At 39.3% G+C, this 18,942-nt stretch overlaps 1 protein-coding gene across 1 annotated transcript; it reads left to right on the forward strand.

Annotated features, from left to right (window-relative positions):
- Positions 1–4,683: 4,683 nt before the first annotated feature.
- On the forward strand, positions 4,684–16,065 carry pygma (phosphorylase, glycogen, muscle A). Its single transcript, XM_038709400.1, has 20 exons — positions 4,684–4,926; positions 6,831–6,932; positions 7,060–7,138; positions 7,266–7,369; positions 7,619–7,750; positions 7,857–7,968; positions 8,049–8,131; positions 9,449–9,592; positions 9,815–9,907; positions 10,118–10,264; positions 11,919–12,082; positions 12,271–12,385; positions 12,477–12,578; positions 12,949–13,096; positions 13,243–13,301; positions 13,407–13,548; positions 13,725–13,932; positions 14,995–15,129; positions 15,389–15,455; positions 15,588–16,065. Exons 1-20 carry the CDS (start codon positions 4,684–4,686, stop codon positions 15,735–15,737), a joined length of 2,529 nt encoding a protein of 842 aa, XP_038565328.1. The 3' UTR covers positions 15,738–16,065.
- The last annotated feature ends 2,877 nt before the right edge of the window (positions 16,066–18,942 follow it).

Consider the following 18,942-nt stretch of genomic DNA (forward strand, 5'->3'; position numbering starts at 1 on the left):
CTCCAGTCTGCTTACCGCACAGCAGCGCTGGTCGTTTTTAAGTGTGACATCACCAGATGTACCACCAGGTGACAGCATTCCTCCTGTGTTGGCCTCATGTTGACAGGTTCACAGACAGACAAAATGAAGCATTTGACCTGAGTAAAACACTGCAACTTAACAGTGTCCCCATGAACCCACCCGCCGTGATTCATTGCCAGCAGGAAATGCAATGCAAATCAGATGATTAGTATTCTGCAACACCCTTTTAACTCCACACAACTGAAATGTTCAGTGTGGATGCAATTAAATGCCCTTTTCCACTATCAGAGATACAATTGTATTACACACAAACACACACACACAAAAACCCTCAATAATACTTATCTTGTCTGTCAGTGTTAGAAATCATTGCAAGGAAACTGGAGATGCTTGATTTCACGGTGTATGAAAATTAATTGAACAAGTTCAGATTTTACAGTTATGTACAACACATTTTTAACTATGTGACTTAATTAAATGCAATACATTATAATGAGAAAACACAGAGGCCTGGTAACAATTGCTTGCTGCAGCATCGTGCAAAAACGACTGTGTGCCAGGTAGTAGGTGTGATACCTTAAGCCATAACTTTTGGTGAGATATAAACAAAGATGCTCATTCTCGTCAGCCAAGGGAGAACAAACTGATATCCCAACCACATACTATGTGTAAAAATGTGGATGTCTGGGAGTCAATGTGTGAATGAGGCAATAGAGAGACTAAAAGAGAGCCAGATTAACTTGAGATGTAATTATTTGGTTGCTTAGCTGCTGTACTGTATATGTATGTGTGGGCTGCAGCAGTGTGTTTATGTTGAATAGACAAGTGAAAAACAATTAACTGGCACTGTCACGCAGTCTGAATATCCTTCTGACTGTATTCAAAGTGTGTTGGCAAGTTTACCCTGAACCACATGCCCTGTTCTACCTATTAGTTTGTTACTGTGTTGAACTGATGAAACCTCAGTTGAACTCATCCTTAACAACTTCTTTTGTTGCAAAAGATTCTGACAAGTCTCATTTCTATTTGTTTCATGCTTGCTTCCTCTGGAGTCAATCCTATGACTCCTGAATCCTGATGTTGTGGAAATAAAAAATGAATTCCTTTCTTTCACCTGGAAATAGCTGCATTCACCAGCAAGCCAAATGCAAGAATACCAGAGAGAGAAAAAAAAGAAGAAGAAAGCATCAGTGAAAAATCGAATGCTTATGAAAGGGATGCAGTGCAACATGATGTTTAGGACATGGAGGTATGAGACATAGATTGCACCTGCAAATGTAACACATTATTCTGTGTGACAGCTTTCAAATGCATTTTTCGACTGTGTGAATGCTGTAATGTCAGCCTCATATTTTGAAGAGTAAAGCATTGAAAAAAACAGAACTCTCCCTAGCTTTTGTTGTCCAGTGCCAGAGCTGTGGCTGAGCAAAACCAAAAAACAGATCTGACTAATAGATAATGTACCCAATACATATTTTAAATTTGTTTTAAAAACTCACATACATGCCCACCAAACTCGAACTAGTGCTGATGGCAGCAGACAATCAGAGCTAAAAAACCCTCCCTGCTTGCTATGAAAATGATTAAATATTTGGAAACTCGTGTTAAATTCCACACCAAATCTGAAATGTCAACACAGAGTTATCAACATAAAGGCTCTTTTTCTATTTTACTCCCTGCTACGCCTGCACACATAGTGTAGATCAAGTCTCTCTTTTTTCCCCACATATTGTGTATCTATTGTTTGTGGTCTGAAAAAGACAGCAGGCCCTATAAAGACAAGGAAAAAGCAAGAACCCATAAATTGCCACATAAATCACAGTTTTCAGGAGCCTACATTGATCTTTCTTGCCTTTTACACCCTTAACACAGGCACCTTAATAAGTAACAGTGGTTACTTTTGGCCAATCAGAGCATTTATTAACATCACAGTTAATTGACTTAATATTCTCTAGGGCGTAAAATTAAAGTTGAAATTAATTAAACATTCATGATTAAATGATGGAGAGATTGTAAATAACCGTGAGCTGAAAAGACAGACAGACAGAAAAACTGGCAGATGTGTTGATAAAGAGATTACTTTAAAAAAATCCATGTCACGCTATGCCGGCACATGGACCTAGTTTAGCAGCAAGACTGTCTTAACAATCCATTCATTGTTGAAAATTTGCCTTCACATCAAGAATATTGTTGTTGTTGTTGTTGTTGTTTACAGTTTCTAGGCAGTGACTGCATTCTGCGTGGTCTTGATGTGCTTGATATACCATTTGACAGAACAGCCAGTAGACATGTAAGAACATAATTTGCTCATCATAATGGACAAATCGGGGGCACGCCAGCTTCAATCTCTGTCATCTGTTGTGTGATGCTTCCTCTGTTCTGGGGGTCATTTGGCATGCAGGAACATTAAAAGGAACATAACAGGAAATGGTGAAGAAAGCATTCATATACTGTGTAAGTTCTTCAAATGATGCAGAAATGGTCATGAAGCGCTGCCAACTACTTCAACTACCACCTGCAATTTAGTTTCCATTTAGCAGCTGTTCTACTGTTGTGGTGTTTGACAGTTTTTTTTTATTTTATGGTTTTGCATCTTGTCCAGTCATGCAACAGAGTGGCAAATGGTTAGAAAGTGATTTTGAATTTTACTACCAGTACTTTTCCTCTCAACATTTAATCAAAGTGCAGCTCAATCCAGTACATCTTGACGCTAAAGTCACTCTTTCATCGAGCTTTTAACCAATTTCAGTCCAAAGAGAGAAACCTCCCTTAGCAAGATAATGATAAGCATGCAGTACTGCCTGAGAACAGCACAGCAAACACTTCGTTCCCCTTTTTACTGTGGTCCAACTCATACTAATATACTAGTCCTGTCTGCCGGCTCTTGCTGACATTAACAAGATATGCCTTTCAAATATCATGGCCTTTGGGACTGGGTCAGAGTTACTATTTATAGGAGGGCAAGACTTCATGATAGTTTGGCTCGCTACAGTGATAACTGAAAATAGTTGTAGTAGCTCTGGTGCAGCTGATTTTGTGACTGTTACTGCTCCAGGCTCTTGAACAGATGTGATCTACACAGGATCTGGATCACTGGTTTACTTACTGTACAGTCTCACTGCTTACAGTACGTGTGAAGTAATACAGTAACATGAAAATGTTATATATTGCAGTACTGCTATTTGAGTTTAAGAGCAGGCCAAGGTACAAATGAGTTCTGATCCAGTGTCTGCAGAGTGGATTGCTAAAATAAAGTATGTCCTGTAAGTTCCCTCTAATGACGAAAAATTATAGTAACACCCTACAATGTGACAATTAGCACACTTTGCAGTGCTTTAAAAAAGTTTATTTGAAAGGGACCATGTATAGGCTAATAAACATAATTTTCAGTTCTTGAAATCGGATGCATTATACAGAGATATAACAAAAATCTTATTTTTATTCCCAGTCCATGGGAAAATACAGACAACATTCAGATTACATACAAACATTACAAAATACTGTGCACTATGTACATTGTCACAGGATGCACATGGTATTTACAAAACATTTCTGGTTGTTTGATTAGTTAATGACTATTCATGAGATTAGAATTGATGATTACATTCCCTATTCTCTGTTATCCATACACAGTGCAAAGTCTGTAGATGTTTAGGGGAAGACACAGTCGCCCTCAGTTGAGGTCCTTGTAATTCTGCTGTTGTTCTCAGAGTAGAGCTTAATGAAGTGCTTAAAAGAGGGCAGGACCAAGCTGTGGATGTTTTTTATAAACTAACCGAATTTCAGAGAAAAATATGAAATTATTAAGACTCATTGGAGTGAACTTGGTACATTACAATACAGTACATTATAGTAGTGGTGTTGTTGAGGTTACTGTGCCCAAAAGTGTTAAATATTTCTTATACATAAGATATTTTCAAAAAATGTGATATGCTGTTAGCATCTGCTGGCCAAGGCACTCCTGCCAACTGTGGGGAGAAAAAAAAGTTAGCCATTGTAGCTGCCAGAAATTATCACCAGCATTTGTCTCTTCGACAATATCAGACAATGCTTTACACTGGGCACTGGAGTTCTAATGTGTTGTGAAATATAAGAGAATATCCTTATTTCATAATTCTGGATCGCTAAAATCATTGTAGGTTGTCAGCACTGTGAATGTCACATTCATCCTGTATAAAACATTACGATACAATCATGACAGGGAATTCAAACAGAAAATATATTTTCCCACTTTTTAAAATAGGAAGATTCAGATTCTTGACTGGAAATGATCAGTGAGTTATTGGTTTTGACTAGTGTAAATCTATTAAGAGAACTGAAAAGTAGATGGACCCTTATTCAACCTTGTTATACTGCAAATTAAGTTGTTATCCTCTGCCAATCTTGTCTTTGAGCCAATGGGTCATTTAGATATTCTTGTGTCACATAATTAAGTTACAACCTCAATTCTCAACATTACGCCCCACCCTTTACATAATATATACAATCTGCTCCACCCTCTACTTAATATTCATAGTTGTGCCTTTAAAATGCTGAACCTGAGCCTGTGGGGTGGGTGCCTCTCTTGCTGTGTCTCTGGGCCTGGTGGTGTGCACCTGCTGCTGTCTTACTGTTTACATTCTTCCAGATTCAGAGCCCTGAGGTGCTGCTTTCTTTGCCGCCATGTCTAAACCCTTGTCTGACCATGATAGAAGGAAACAGATTTCAGTGCGAGGCCTCGCCGGCATTGAAAACGTTGCAGAACTGAAGCAAAATTTCAACAGACATCTCCACTTTACGCTGGTCAAAGACAGAAATGTGGCGACCAGAAGGGATTACTACTTTGCTCTTGCCCACACTGTGCGGGACCACTTGATTGGCAGGTGGATCAGAACCCAGCAGCACTACTATGAGAAAGACCCCAAAGTAAGTTCAAGTCATAACAACACCAAAGCCACAAGACTTACATGTGAATGTCCTTGAATATAGACATTTATTAATTAACTGACAAATAAATTTCTTGCTATATTTACTGATGATAATGGCATGAACAGCATCTTGTATTTGCGATAAAGAAAATTATAATTATACATCTAGGACTCTATCATAGTTTACTGCATGCACAAGGGGTATACTGGCAGCTATATTTGATCTAACAACTGGTTCCCATCTTCAGGATATTTATAAAAGTCTGTTGCATTGTGAGCTAACTGCCTGTCCGGTACACAGTGGTCAGTATTTTCATTAACATTCTGTGCCATAACCCAAATCTTACACTGTTTCATGCAATAACAAAAGCCATGACTTATTTTCATTACAGCAGGGGCTTTATATTCTTCAACTGTATGTTCAAAAGCCTGGTGTCAGTGTAATGTCAAGTCATGACATTTAAACTTCACCGGGGCAACTTAGCACTCTGCTGGTATTCTTCTTATAGTGTGTTGAAACACTAAACCTCTCCATGACCTTCTCTTCCCTTCCTGTCTGACCATAATGCACATAGCCTTGTGTCATGTGAGCACATGCCTCCGAGGGCATCAGAGTTCATATATAAGCATCATCCGAAAAGCTACATCTCAGTAATTGCAGTGTTTTTAACTAACAAATACAGAAAGAACCTTAAAAGAACAATAGGATGCTGGCGTCACTCGAATGAAGCAGCAAAATTGCAAACAACTCCACACTATTCCTTAAAAATGTCACACAAAATTGCATGTAATTACAATGGAGGGTTCAGAAGCAGAGTGGAAGATCGGCCACAATTCCATTTACTCTGCGGGGAAAAATGACCCTCACAAAATCATTATTAACTCTACTCAATACAGGGGATTATTTTTCTTTTCTTGACATGGGAAGACATTTTCCCTGCACACCTTGGCTAATTCTGCAGAGTTATTGTTCTGTAACGTAAGTGTCAAAGCCCTTACATAATAATTTGAGTATAGGGAGACATTTACTTTTCACATTAAACTAGTTTTAAACTGCAACCTCTAACTCAGAAACCATCTGACCTCCCAACTGTGGCACCCTGTTCCTGTGTTCTAGACAAAAAGGTCAAAGGTGAATCCTTTAAAGGTCTAAACAGAAACCAGAAGGAGGGAGGACATTCAAGCTCAGTCTAGAGTTTTGTGCTGCATGTAAAATCAACTTCTCCAACAAGATTCATTTTTCACATTGCTCATATGCATGATTGGGGGAAAAAACATAGCTAATCAGCACAAGATGAAACAAGGCTTGAAGTCAGATAAGATTTGGAAGATGCAGTCATATATAATTCAAGAGAATCTGTTAGCTACACAGTGATATAGATATTTACGCATCCATGTGATCACTCCAGACACTCCACAATGAAAGGGTATCAGGCTCAGGCTGACCTTTACCGTGACCTCTACAGGAGCTATTTTTGCCAGGGCCAAAATGTTGGTGTTATGTAACACCCAAAGCAATCTGTTCCCCAGTCCCTTGTCCTGTCTCCTCCCCTCTGCCTTTCCTCCTCAGCCTGTGTCCGCTCCTCCCATGCCAGAGGAGAAAAAAAACACCTAAATGGCAAAGGCTAAACACAGGCTCAGGTGGCACATTTTTATGCACCCCCAACCATGAAACTAAATAATGAAACGTTAAGATTTCTTTGACAGCTTGGGGTTGATGTCATTGTGACATTATTTAGCATATAATTTATGTTTTTTTTGTTGTTGTTGTAAGAACCCATTATGCTTCTGTGGAGACCTTTCTGTAACCCTAAACATATGACACTAAAATATCACTGTTAGTGGTCATAAGAATGGATATTCATTCAGTTGATTATTACTCCCCTTCTTGCCAAATTGTAGCGTGTGTACTACATCTCCCTTGAGTTCTACATGGGCCGCACCCTCCAAAACACCATGGTGAACCTCGCTCTGGAGAATGCCTGTGATGAGGCCACGTACCAGGTGTGAAAAAGATGCTTCATTTATTCATTTTAGAAGTGTGTATTGTCCTTTTCTAACTATTGTGAAAAAGAAAAAGGGTCAGCATCTCAAAATGACAGTCCATGCTGTGCTCTGTTATCCACTGTAGTTGGGTCTTGACATGGAGGAACTGGAGGACATGGAGGAAGATGCTGGTTTGGGAAATGGTGGCCTGGGTCGCCTTGCCGGTGAGCATCTTGTCACCCTTCAGATTCGATCAATTCAAAGAGTTTTTACCCATGTTGACATACTTAAACAAAGCAAAAGTGCCAGCCAAACATTGATGTTTTTTCATGTGCTTTCTCTGGTTTTCAGCCTGTTTCCTGGACTCCATGGCTTCACTGGGTCTGGCTGCCTATGGTTACGGTATTCGCTATGAATTTGGTATCTTCAATCAGAAAATTGTCAATGGCTGGCAGGTTAGAAATGATCGACTTTCATCTTAATTGATATGTAAAGATGAGCTTTATGAGTAAAAAAAGTTGATATTCTTGTTTTGGTGATCAAGATTAGCTGCGAGTGTTTCTTCTTAAATCACCGGGTGGATAAGTTTCATTTATCATTATCATGACCTGATGTTAAGTTTCTGTGTCTGGATCAGCTCAGACGCCACTCAGCTACTGTAATGTGTGTTTTTTCCCTCAATATAAATGTATGTCATTATCCAGGTTGAGGAGGCTGACGATTGGCTGCGCTATGGCAACCCCTGGGAGAAGGCGCGTCCTGAGTACATGCGTCCAGTGCACTTCTATGGCAAGACCGAGCATCACCCCGATGGCGTCAAATGGGTAGACACTCAGGTGAGGAAATGATTTAAAGTTAATGAACATGAATAATAAAAGAAAGATGTTTTCTGAGACTTTATCTATTTCAAATGTCTGTCTCTTCCTGCGATGGTATTGGCAGGTCGTGCTGGCTCTGCCATATGACACCCCTGTCCCTGGCTACAGAAACAACATTGTCAACACCATGAGGCTGTGGTCTGCGAAGGCACCCTGCGAGTTTAACCTTAAAGACTGTACGTATCTGGCAGAGATCAAAGATTCAAAGCATGCAACAGCTGTGAGAGAATGAATGAAATCTTTTTTTCCCTTATAGTCAATGTTGGTGGCTACATTCAGGCGGTTTTGGACAGAAACTTGGCTGAGAACATCTCCCGTGTGCTGTATCCTAACGACAATGTAAGAAAATATAACTATATTACCTTTTAATCCTGCAGGACTTTGCTCATAAGATGGCTGAGCCCATGCACACGTTAACCTGGATTAGAGGACATAGCCGAATGTTGAATGTTATAGGAGCTGGGGACTGTATGGCTCTTGCGTGACTGGAGGGCTTATCTAACTCAGCTAAGAGATGAATTTCCATAATTTGGACCCCAACTGGTGTCCTTTGTCTTCAGCTAGACTAGAGCCACTGTGCGGTCTTTGAGCTTCCTCTGAAGCTGTCTTTTATAGCTGACGGAAGAGCTGACCACCATGTGCGGACTCCCTGAAGGTTCAAGAAGGAGGATTTGGGAGATAACCATCTAGCCCAAGCTATAACTCATGTCAGGTCTGATAATTTATATCTGTGCAAGTGAGAGCAGAAATGGTGGTGGACCTGACATTCCAGCTTTGTTTGAATTAGTTAAGTTAGTGTTACACTGCTGCTCTATCATGTTATGTGTTTCTATTAACAAAATAGAAGCACTGGAACAAGTAATAGATGAATAGAATAGAACAGAATAGAATTACAACAAACGAACTGAGTAGCAATCCTGACACTCACACACCGAGCAACTAAAAATAGTTATAAATGAAATATATGTATTTGCTATTACCTATAAAACAATGACCGCTGAGGTAAATGCATTATGAAAATAATCAGCTTTAGAGTTTCTTTGCAATAACTGCAACTATGCCATAACTGCAAATAGACAAAGATATTTCCTCATCTTTTTTCTATTAAGGGGATCTTTTTAAAGGCCACTTTGTTACAACTGATAACAAAACACTGGTGCATACTTTGATTTTTTGTGGCTTAATAAATGTGAAATTAAACATAAATTACTTTTCAGAAGAAGAAAAAATTAGAAAACATCTGAATTCTTAACAATGCTCTGGTTCAAACACTGACCACTGAATTCAGCTTCCATAAATATCCCAGATAATTAACCAAACCTGTATATTTACTATATTTACACAATGTATGCACAGATGTAATACACTTACATTAGCATACAACCGTATATTATATATTGGTGTTGGATGTCACGGTAAAATGACTGTAATTGCATTATAATTACACTGCAGATTTTAGATATAGAGTAACTGCAGCTATGCTACCACTTTCTCTCTGAGGTTTGGGTAATTCTTTTATTGAAGTGAAAGTATTTTAGCTGTCCATGATTGAATACCAATCACTAATATGCAAAAGGCTATGTGAAAAGAAAGAAAAAAAGCCATTCATGTTTGCCTGCAGAACAGAAACAGACAAATATGTGTCTTTATCCTCAGTTCTTTGAAGGAAAGGAGCTCCGTCTGAAACAGGAATACTTTGTGGTATCTGCCACCCTGCAAGACATCATCCGTCGTTTCAAGGTCTCTAAGTTTGGCTCCAGGGAGATTGCTCGCACAGACTTCAGCAAACTGCCTGACAAGGTGAAGCAAAAAACTCAACAAAATAGTTTCTGTCAAAAATGAAAAGATTTCCCCCTGATGTGCTCTCTGTGCTTTCATTAAATTGCCTGTCAGTGTGTTGAACAGGTTGTAGGTGGGTTTTATTGTATCTTGTGAGAATAGTTGAAATGAACAGTATCTACAAAGGACTTTGTGGCATATTCTAATTCTGTATTGACATTTAATAATGTTCTGCATATTCAGGTTGCCATCCAGCTGAATGACACTCACCCAGCCATGGCAATTCCTGAGCTGATGAGGGTTCTGGTTGATGAAGAGAAACTTGGCTGGGAAAAGGTGAGGAAGAGCAAACCTGACATAACAGCAGAATTTAACTTTTCATAGCTTTCAAAGTTTTATTTTTCAAATTAAGAACCTATTGTAGTGTTTAAGAATCGGGACATCACCATTCTAGTGTAGGTAATAAACCACAGAAATAATCTGGCATAAAGTGATTATTTACAATGTTTCTCAAGTCCCTTATTTTTTTCTGTCTTATGGCCCTAGGCCTGGGACATCTGTGTGCGCACCTGTGCCTACACCAATCACACCGTCCTGCCTGAAGCTCTGGAGCGCTGGCCGGTCGACCTCTTTGCTTATCTGCTGCCTCGTCACCTAGAAATTATCTATGAGATCAACCGTCGCCACCTGGAGGTGATTACTGCTCATTGCAACATGTTATCATTTTCATTTACATGTATGTTGCACACACAATGGACCTATTGCTCCTCTTACTTTATGTAACAGAGGACGTACACACTGTTAAAGTTCCCTGTGGTAAAGTACCAATCAGGGCTGTGCAGAGACCTTTGGAAGGGCAGGTGCTCAAAGCATAAAAGGGGCACATGGAACAAGGATTTAAATAGGGTTGTTCTCAAAATATCAATACAGAAATATATTGTTATGTATTCCTTGATTATATGCGTATACAGATGCTTCTGTATCGATACATCAACAAATGCTGTGACAGTTTTGAAAAAGAAACACACTGAATACCCAGATCTAGCTTCTAAATCTAAAAAGATGTGTGTGTGTTGATTCTGTTGGCCCATAATAACCATGACAGAGCAGCATTTACCTTTCACATTAACATTTCATACCGTTGTCTGAAATCTATATAGGGCCATTTTATCTTCACTCTTTACCTTGATGTCAGGAATATTATTTATTTTATATTGACACTGACATTATTACATGTATTTCCAGTTATTTGATCATATAATAGGTTTGCTATTAAATCTGTTCAAATACTGTTCTGATTTAAATGATCGTTTTAAAAAGGGCTGATAAGTAAGCTATAATTCACAGGAATAAGTAATAAACCTGTTTTACCAATGTGATAATTACTTTAAGGTACACTACGTTTTTTATTAAGCTACTGTAATAATCCTAGTTCAAGTGAAAGGTTTTTAGTCAAATTACATAAAAAATACAATACCTTGCGATGCCCGTGAAACTTTTCTGCCTCAAACAGCAAGAACGAAGTGAACAGAGCACCTTTGTTTATCTGTGTGCAGAAGCAACGTTAGCTGTCGGCACAGTGTTAGTCGGCAGCTAAAGTTACTTCTACAGGCGACACACAGCAATATAAAACTATTCTGCTGCTCTCTTTGCGTCTTTCTTGTAAAATACATCCAACAACCCACAACAAGCACATTTAGGCACACCCCTCTTACCGGCGGAATCGCAGGGTAGTCAGAGCTGCTGAATCACTAACGGTGTCTGAACGGGAGGGCTCGTCACGGATGAGGTCATCAGGTGAAAGGTCATAATGTGGGTCATTTTATTTACTGCGAAATTATTATTAATTAATTTTACTAATAGTTTGATTCGGCAGGCCTTCACAAAAGGACCTTTACAAATTTTAAAATTAATTAATTAATTACATTTGTTATTGACAAAAGGGCACTTGGGCATCAAAGGGCAAAAGGGCAGGTGCTCAAGCACCCATTGCACCTCCCTCTGCACGTGCATGGTACCAATACAGTTATAAAGTCTTGCAATAGAATTTCTCTCTGTACCTTTATCTAACTGGTTGGACACTGGGTACAAGTTAGTGAAAGTAATGTCAAAGCTCAGTCAATCATGAATTAAGAACCATGTTACATGGCTCACCTAGTTGCTGAATGGTAGGAGGAATATTTTATTTATCTACTTACATACTGATTGAAATGGTCCTTCGCTGGAAAATTGTTGTTATTTTAGAATAGCTATGTTGACCTACTTTATATGCGTGATGATAGAATATTAGTAATACATATATGACCTACAAGTTATTTTTTGTCCCATGTTCTTTTTAACTTTGTAGAGAGTTGCTGCTAGGTATCCTGGTGATAATGGTCGTCTGTGCCGTATGTCCCTCATTGAGGAAGGTGGACAGAAAAGAATCAACATGGCCCATTTGTGCATTGTGGGTTCCCATGCTGTCAACGGTGTGGCCCAGATACACTCTGACATCCTCAAAGCTACTGTGTATGTCCCTTAAATAAACACTAACTTCCTGTAATACTTCATAGTGGTAAACCATAGGTAACTTCATAGTACGTAGTGTGTGTAGTATATGTAGTAGGCCTACCTGTTAACAAATCCCCAGCCTTTTTGATTTCATGGATTGCTGCATCATCTGTTCTGATCAGTGTGATGCTTCGCTCTGCCCACAGTTTCAAGGACTTCTATGAAATGGAGCCACATAAGTTCCAAAACAAGACCAACGGCATCACTCCTCGCCGCTGGCTGGTTATGTGCAACCCGGGGCTGGCTGAGGTCATCGCTGAGGTTGGTTTTGTTTTAACACACATATATCACACAAACCACATTGGAAACAGAAATACCGTTCATTGACTCTTTTTCACTTTTTTGTTAACAGAGAATTGGTGAGGACTTCATCCGTGACCTCGATCAGCTGCAGGCTCTCCGCAAGTTTGTGAACGACGAGGCTTTCATTCGTGATGTTGCAAAAGTGAAGCAGGTGAAGTGATGAATGTATTATTTCACCTCAACTTCGCAGTTATTGTGTGAATTTGGAATCAGCACTATTATGTTGAGGAAGATACACGGATAGTTGGGAACAGTGCTTTATTATAGCTGACAAATATTACATTACATTACAAATGCTGAGAGAAGTGGCGCATATTCAACATAAGCAAAATTTATTTGAAAGTGTGTGTTTCCAGTGACACTTGACATGCGTTTTCATTCTTAATATTGTTGTGTCTTTTTCTGTTGTAACCGTTTGTGCTATTATGTATTATATGTGTCTTTATATAGCATGTACAAATAACCATACAACTGGAAGTGGAACTTGTTCTATATGTAAAGTCGATGTTTTGATAACGCAGGAAAACAAGTTAAAGTTTGCTGTGCACTTGGAGGAGCACTACAAGGTGAAGATCAACCCCAACTCCATGTTTGACATTCAAGTCAAGAGAATCCACGAATACAAGAGACAGCTTCTCAACTGTCTGCACATCATCACCTACTACAACCGTAAGCACATGTTTAAAATCTTCTGACCCACCCATTTTCTCATATTCAAATATTTTTAAGATGAGTTCTGTGTGCGTCAGAGCTTAAATCATTTGGCTGAATGCAAACAGAGACAGTCCTGTAATCTCTTCATTTGTTTGCATCAGGCATCAAAAAGGAGCCTAACAAGCAGTGGACTCCAAGAACTGTCATGATTGGAGGAAAGGTTTGTCGTTTAACCGCATAAAACTGGGCTTTAAAAGCAAACTCGCCCTCACAACTCAGGTTATATTCATCACACACGATTTCTCTAACTGTTCCTTTCATGCAGGCTGCCCCTGGATACCACACAGCCAAGATGATAATCCGTCTGATCACAGCTATTGGCGAGGTGGTCAACAACGATCCGGTGGTTGGAGACCGTCTCAAAGTCATCTTTTTGGAGAACTACCGAGTCACACTGGCAGAGAGAGGTACTTACTAAATCACTGCCCCATTCTCAGTCTTTCTATCTGTTCTCATGCTCGTCATCCTGGTCATTTCCTCCTCTACAGATGTCCCCAGTCGGGATTTGTTTGATCCACCGCATAAAACACAGACACAAAATGCTTATTAGAGCCATCAAACCTCTACTTCTGTCATCTTTCAGCCATCCCCGCAGCGGACCTGTCAGAGCAGATCTCCACAGCTGGCACCGAGGCCTCCGGCACCGGCAACATGAAGTTCATGCTGAACGGCGCTCTAACCATCGGTACGATGGACGGAGCTAACGTTGAGATGGCCGAGGAGGCCGGCGAGGAAAACTTTTTCATCTTCGGCATGAGGGTGGATGATGTTGATGCGCTAGACAAGAAAGGGTAAAGAATGAACCCCGATCTGTCCAAACATGTATTTCCACATGAAATCTCTACCAAAAACATATTTTGTTCTGCAGCCAATAAAATCACTTCACAGAGGTAATTTACAGTTACAGAAAACAAAGAGCAACGACTTTATACACAAACATTTATTTCACACACAACTAATAACTACTAGACACACAAATGAATGGATAAATGCAGTCATGAATGTAAATACAGCGATGAATAACTGAGGACCAGTCTATTCAGATAAGTGGATAACTTTAGCATTGACCAGTGAAATTACCTTTGTACACCTTTCAGCAGTTGAGAGGGGATTTGGCAAAGCATGAGTGAAATATTTATAATTCCACATCATGAGCAGGTTAGTGAAGGGAACGCCTCCCTGATCTGATGCTAAATTATCTTTAGTAGCCTCTTGTAGGATCAACCACGCCCAAGTATTTTTTTCACCTGGGGGTTAATATCGCTGGTGAAGTTGCGCTGGAGGGGAGGAGGGGTAGTGCTGTTTCTCTGTGGCCTTAATTAAACTTGGTATATCAATTAACGCACATTTGACTCGGAATTGCATAGCTGGTTTATTTTGTTCCTTGTTCCCTTTATGGGTTACTGATGAAGTCCAGACAACCTCATGAGGATGGATTAGTGAGAGTCATAAATTGGCCCATTGTCACTTAAATTTTATTGGCGTCCTCTCTGTCCTGGCTTTGGTTATCAGACCTGTAGGGTTCAGGTCAGCTGAAAAACAATGGTCACTTAACTTCCCTTAATGTCATCCCTTGAGTCCTGACATGGTTTGTTTATGATCAGAGGAAAGTGAAGACAGGATGATGGGAGAGTCTGAGGTCACATGAAGGCTGTTAAAGAGGGCATCAGTTCTGTGTAGAAAAAATTGAATTGTTCACCTTCATCATATTTCCTCACCAGCTGAGTTTTTTTTACTCCTTTATAGGCAGGGACTACTACTCCTTCAATAATAGGCCAGTTCCTGCAGCAACAAGCGCATGTTTCTGTTTTTCTGAATGTGCATATTGTTTTTTTTTTTTCGGTCCTGCTTAGATACCACGCTGAAGAGTTCTACAACCGCCTCCCTGAGCTGAAACAGGCTATTGACCAGATTGCTGGAGGCTTCTTTAGCCCAAAGCAGCCGGACCTGTTTAAAGAAATCGTCAACATGCTGATGCATCATGACAGGTAAATACACAACTAACACTCGCAGCCTGGGGCGCACGCATGCATGCGCACATACAAATAAGAACGTGTATAAACTTGAATGTTGGTGCAAAAAAACAGTAAATAGAGAAAACTAAACAATCATTAGCATGCACACCAACCTTTAGTATTGAAAACACACACACAGACACACACACACATACACACCATACACTTTCACATTGTGCTATCTGTTGTATACATCCTTATCACTGAGGTAATTGCATTATTGTCTGCACAGATTCAAGGTCTTTGCTGACTATGAAGACTATATTAAATGCCAGGAGAAAGTCAATGCTCTTTACAAGGTATGTTTATTAAAATCAATTGTTCATCAAGGTATCTTATGCTTTGTAGTATGATTTTAGTAAGTATGGGTATATTATGAGCTTCACCACTATGGAATGTGGCTAATTATCTTATTTTATTACTCACTTCAGAACCCCAAGGAATGGACCAAGAGGGTGATCTACAACATTGCCGGATCTGGCAAGTTCTCCAGCGATCGCACTATTGCCCAGTATGCTCGTGAGATCTGGGGCATGGAGCCCACGCTTGAGAAGCTCCCTGCCCCTGATGACAAGGAATAAACTGTCCACACAACAACTGACATCCCAACTTCTCCCACTTGCATCTCTACACAAACGCCTTAAATACCTACATGGTGGATACCGTGCGTCTGGTGAAAACCCTCACAAACCTGTGTCCACAGAGATTGGCATCAAATCCTTCCTGCATTAACACAAACTCTTGGACTGGCTAAGTTTACATTTTTCATATCTGCAAATTCACAGTATCCAGGTTACAGACTAGTGTAATAAAACTGTTGTAGTTCACATTCGGGATGCAGAAATGGCTGTTTTACAGTGGTTGCTGTAAAGTGGATTAAATAGCTTTGTGGTGGGCTTTGTCAATTTATTGGTGATAATTTTTTATTCAAAAATATATAATATAATACAACTCTTGTATTTCCACTCAGACCCATTCTGAATAAAATATCTGAAATATCATGAAAGCCTGGGGGATTTTTTCCAGATTATTTTTATCAAGTACTGTGAAGGGTAGAATAAATATGCACATAAAGCACTTCCTTGCACAGACAATTATTATTGGGTAATAATTATTGGGATCTTTACTCAAGCAATGGCCATTTGAATTATAGCTTACAAACCCTTCCACTGTATTATGATAATCAAGAGTAAATTTTATTTGGTGTTAATGATTGATTTTGCCAATGTTGCAAACAAACACAGAAGGGACACCCTCAGCTGGAGTCGTAACGTCATACTGGGAGGACAGTTAATGCAGCGGATGAGATCCTAGAATCAGGAATATTAAGAAACAGTGAAACAGCTGCAAATTATAAACCTGTTACAGAAAATACAGCAGAAAACCCTAACCCTTAAAATGAATATTATAAGCACTTACTGATAACAGCTTCACTGTAGAGACAGCAAGAGAAGAACCCATTATTGCTGTTACCATCTCAGTAACACTGCTTTCAGATGATGAGAGGTGAAGCAAGATTCACTGTTGGTCATGATCTTACACATCATCATAATCATGAGTGATTATTTGTAATCATGAAAATCGATAGAAAGTCGTTGGTAAAATCAGAGATAGCAGAGACCAAGCGACAGGCTGCCTGAGCTAAGTCTTAAGTCAGCATTCCTTCTGTATCTCTATAGACCTCAGATACAGATCAATCTAAAAACAGGTTTATGTTAAGTAAGACATTAACCTGTTTCATTATCTGTGTGTCAGTTACAGATTCTGACATCATGCAGTTTCTTTGGTGGTTCATGTAGTCTACAAGGTACCAAATGGGAAGCTTTATATAAAGCAAATAATCAGACAATGTAGAGCAGAAGTCAGTAGGGCCACTCAAACAAAAACAGTTGTTTGATAAGGCTGGGGCCCATCAGTCCCCTGACTATTAACACTAGCATGAGACCCAGTTTAGTTCAGTGCTCCAGACAGGACTTTGACACTGTGTCAATAATGGCAGCACTCTTATCCACCATGCTGGGGATGGGATGCAGTCGAAGACACTGAAATAAGTCTGAATGCCAGGGTGTTATCGTGAGCTGTTCCTGATAACACACCAGTGTTTTGTTACACCACACTACATCAACCCAGGGACTCCAAAACAATGAACCAGGACATCACCACAAAGACTGGCAACGGTTTCAAAATGATATAGTTTACTGTGCCTGACAAACATTTGTCTTCTTTTCAGGAATCCTTGCAGCACTTATGTTACAGCCTACTCGTGTCGATTTTGTTGGCACAGATGTTTAACAAGGTTATTATCCCCAAATCCTTTAGTTACACTGCATATTAGTCCAAGCATGCATAGTTGGTTAATCATGGTTGACAAAAAATACATTTTGGGATGTCACTTAAAATACTATTACTGTTTATTTTTATTATTATTTAAATTTAACATTTAATAACATATCTAGAGTGGGATCCTAAAATTTTTGCCATTGAGTGGACTAATTGAGTGAAACATGAAATTCTTTGAGTTGCCTGTTGGAGGAGCTCTTGCTGGCAGGAAAAAAGCCAACGGGACCTGGTGAGGGATAGTACTCTGTGATGTTGCCTTGTTAATAATGACCAAAACCCTAGGAAAGAGGTACTTATTAAGCTCACACATGTTTTCAAGCCAACGCAGATGTAAAGAGGCTGCACTTTATGTGACACAGTATACCAAGAATACAACAGAACAGCTTCTGCATTCAAAACACAGAAATAGTGGAACAAACACTCCCCTCCGCCGGTGAGGAAAAGTGAAGTCAAAAGTCAACAAGGACACAAGCTGTTTAACGTTCACTTTTTTAATGGTAAAAATTAGATAACATTTAGCAACATCCAAAAAATACTGACAATGAACTACTGGAATAATGTGGATTCTTAACCCTCGTAATTTGAAAGTTGACTTTACTTCCTTTATGTTTGGGCTCTCACATACTCCACTGCTGTATGTGTAAAAATGATACTAATAACTGCAGAATCAAGTATTTATTTCTTGAAATTGCTTTTCCCCCCCTTTTGTTTCATCAATATGACATATAGTACAAAGAGGTGAAGTTGGACAGACAACAGAGTAACAAAAAATACATTCACACAAGAGAAATGAGCAGGCTATGACTCAGAGAAAATGTATAATAATATTGTTGATTATTGAATTAAATAAATAAATAATCATTGCCTTGGGCCGCCCCCAGACTCTGGAAGGGAGCCAGCTGCACTTGAAATTTGATAAAGGTGACAAAATACAGAAATTACCATGAGGTATAAACTAGATACAGAAACATTGTTTTATGTATTGACTATACATTAACAGAAAAATTATTTTTCTTTGATAAAAGGTCCTTTACAGACAAAAAAAAGAAAGTGATGTTACATACTGATGTTACTTAAGGTATGCTTGGGGTCAGCAACTCCCTTTTATGAACAAACTGTTATAATACTCCTTTAATATTAATCCTGCTCTATTTATCTGGGAGGGGTAAAGCTGTGTACACTGTGTGAAGTACAGTCAACACCAATCACAGATATAGAGCAAATAAAAACCACTGTATTGAAGTTTACTGGGGTCATGTGCCAAGGACATGACCATTTATAGCAAATGGTTATACAGTTAGGTTTGGTGGAAAATGCTATGCGCTTTGAGAGTGCTCTCAAATAATCCAAACAACAATGAGGATTCTGCTGAGAGAGCTACTTCCCCTTATAAACACACATTAATGTAAATCTTTGTTAAATCAACAGCACAATGTGTCGAGATTA

Source organism: Micropterus salmoides, unplaced genomic scaffold (genome assembly GCF_014851395.1).
Source record: "Micropterus salmoides isolate LMB-PRFRI ecotype aquatic unplaced genomic scaffold, ASM1485139v1 Ms_hic_scaffold_9, whole genome shotgun sequence".
Taxonomy (NCBI): Eukaryota; Metazoa; Chordata; class Actinopteri; order Centrarchiformes; family Centrarchidae; genus Micropterus; species Micropterus salmoides.

What these genes read in the sequence shown, in the direction of transcription:
- pygma (XM_038709400.1), top strand. Translation starts at nt 4,684, where the DNA reads ATGTCTAAACCCTTGTCTGACCATGATAGAAGGAAACAGATTTCAGTG. An exon ending in CATCATCACCTACTACAACC is followed by an intron (nt 13,097 to 13,242) that starts GTAAGCACATGT and finishes TGTTTGCATCAG; the next exon opens with GCATCAAAAAGGAGCCTAAC. An exon ending in CTGTCATGATTGGAGGAAAG is followed by an intron (nt 13,302 to 13,406) that starts GTTTGTCGTTTA and finishes CCTTTCATGCAG; the next exon opens with GCTGCCCCTGGATACCACAC.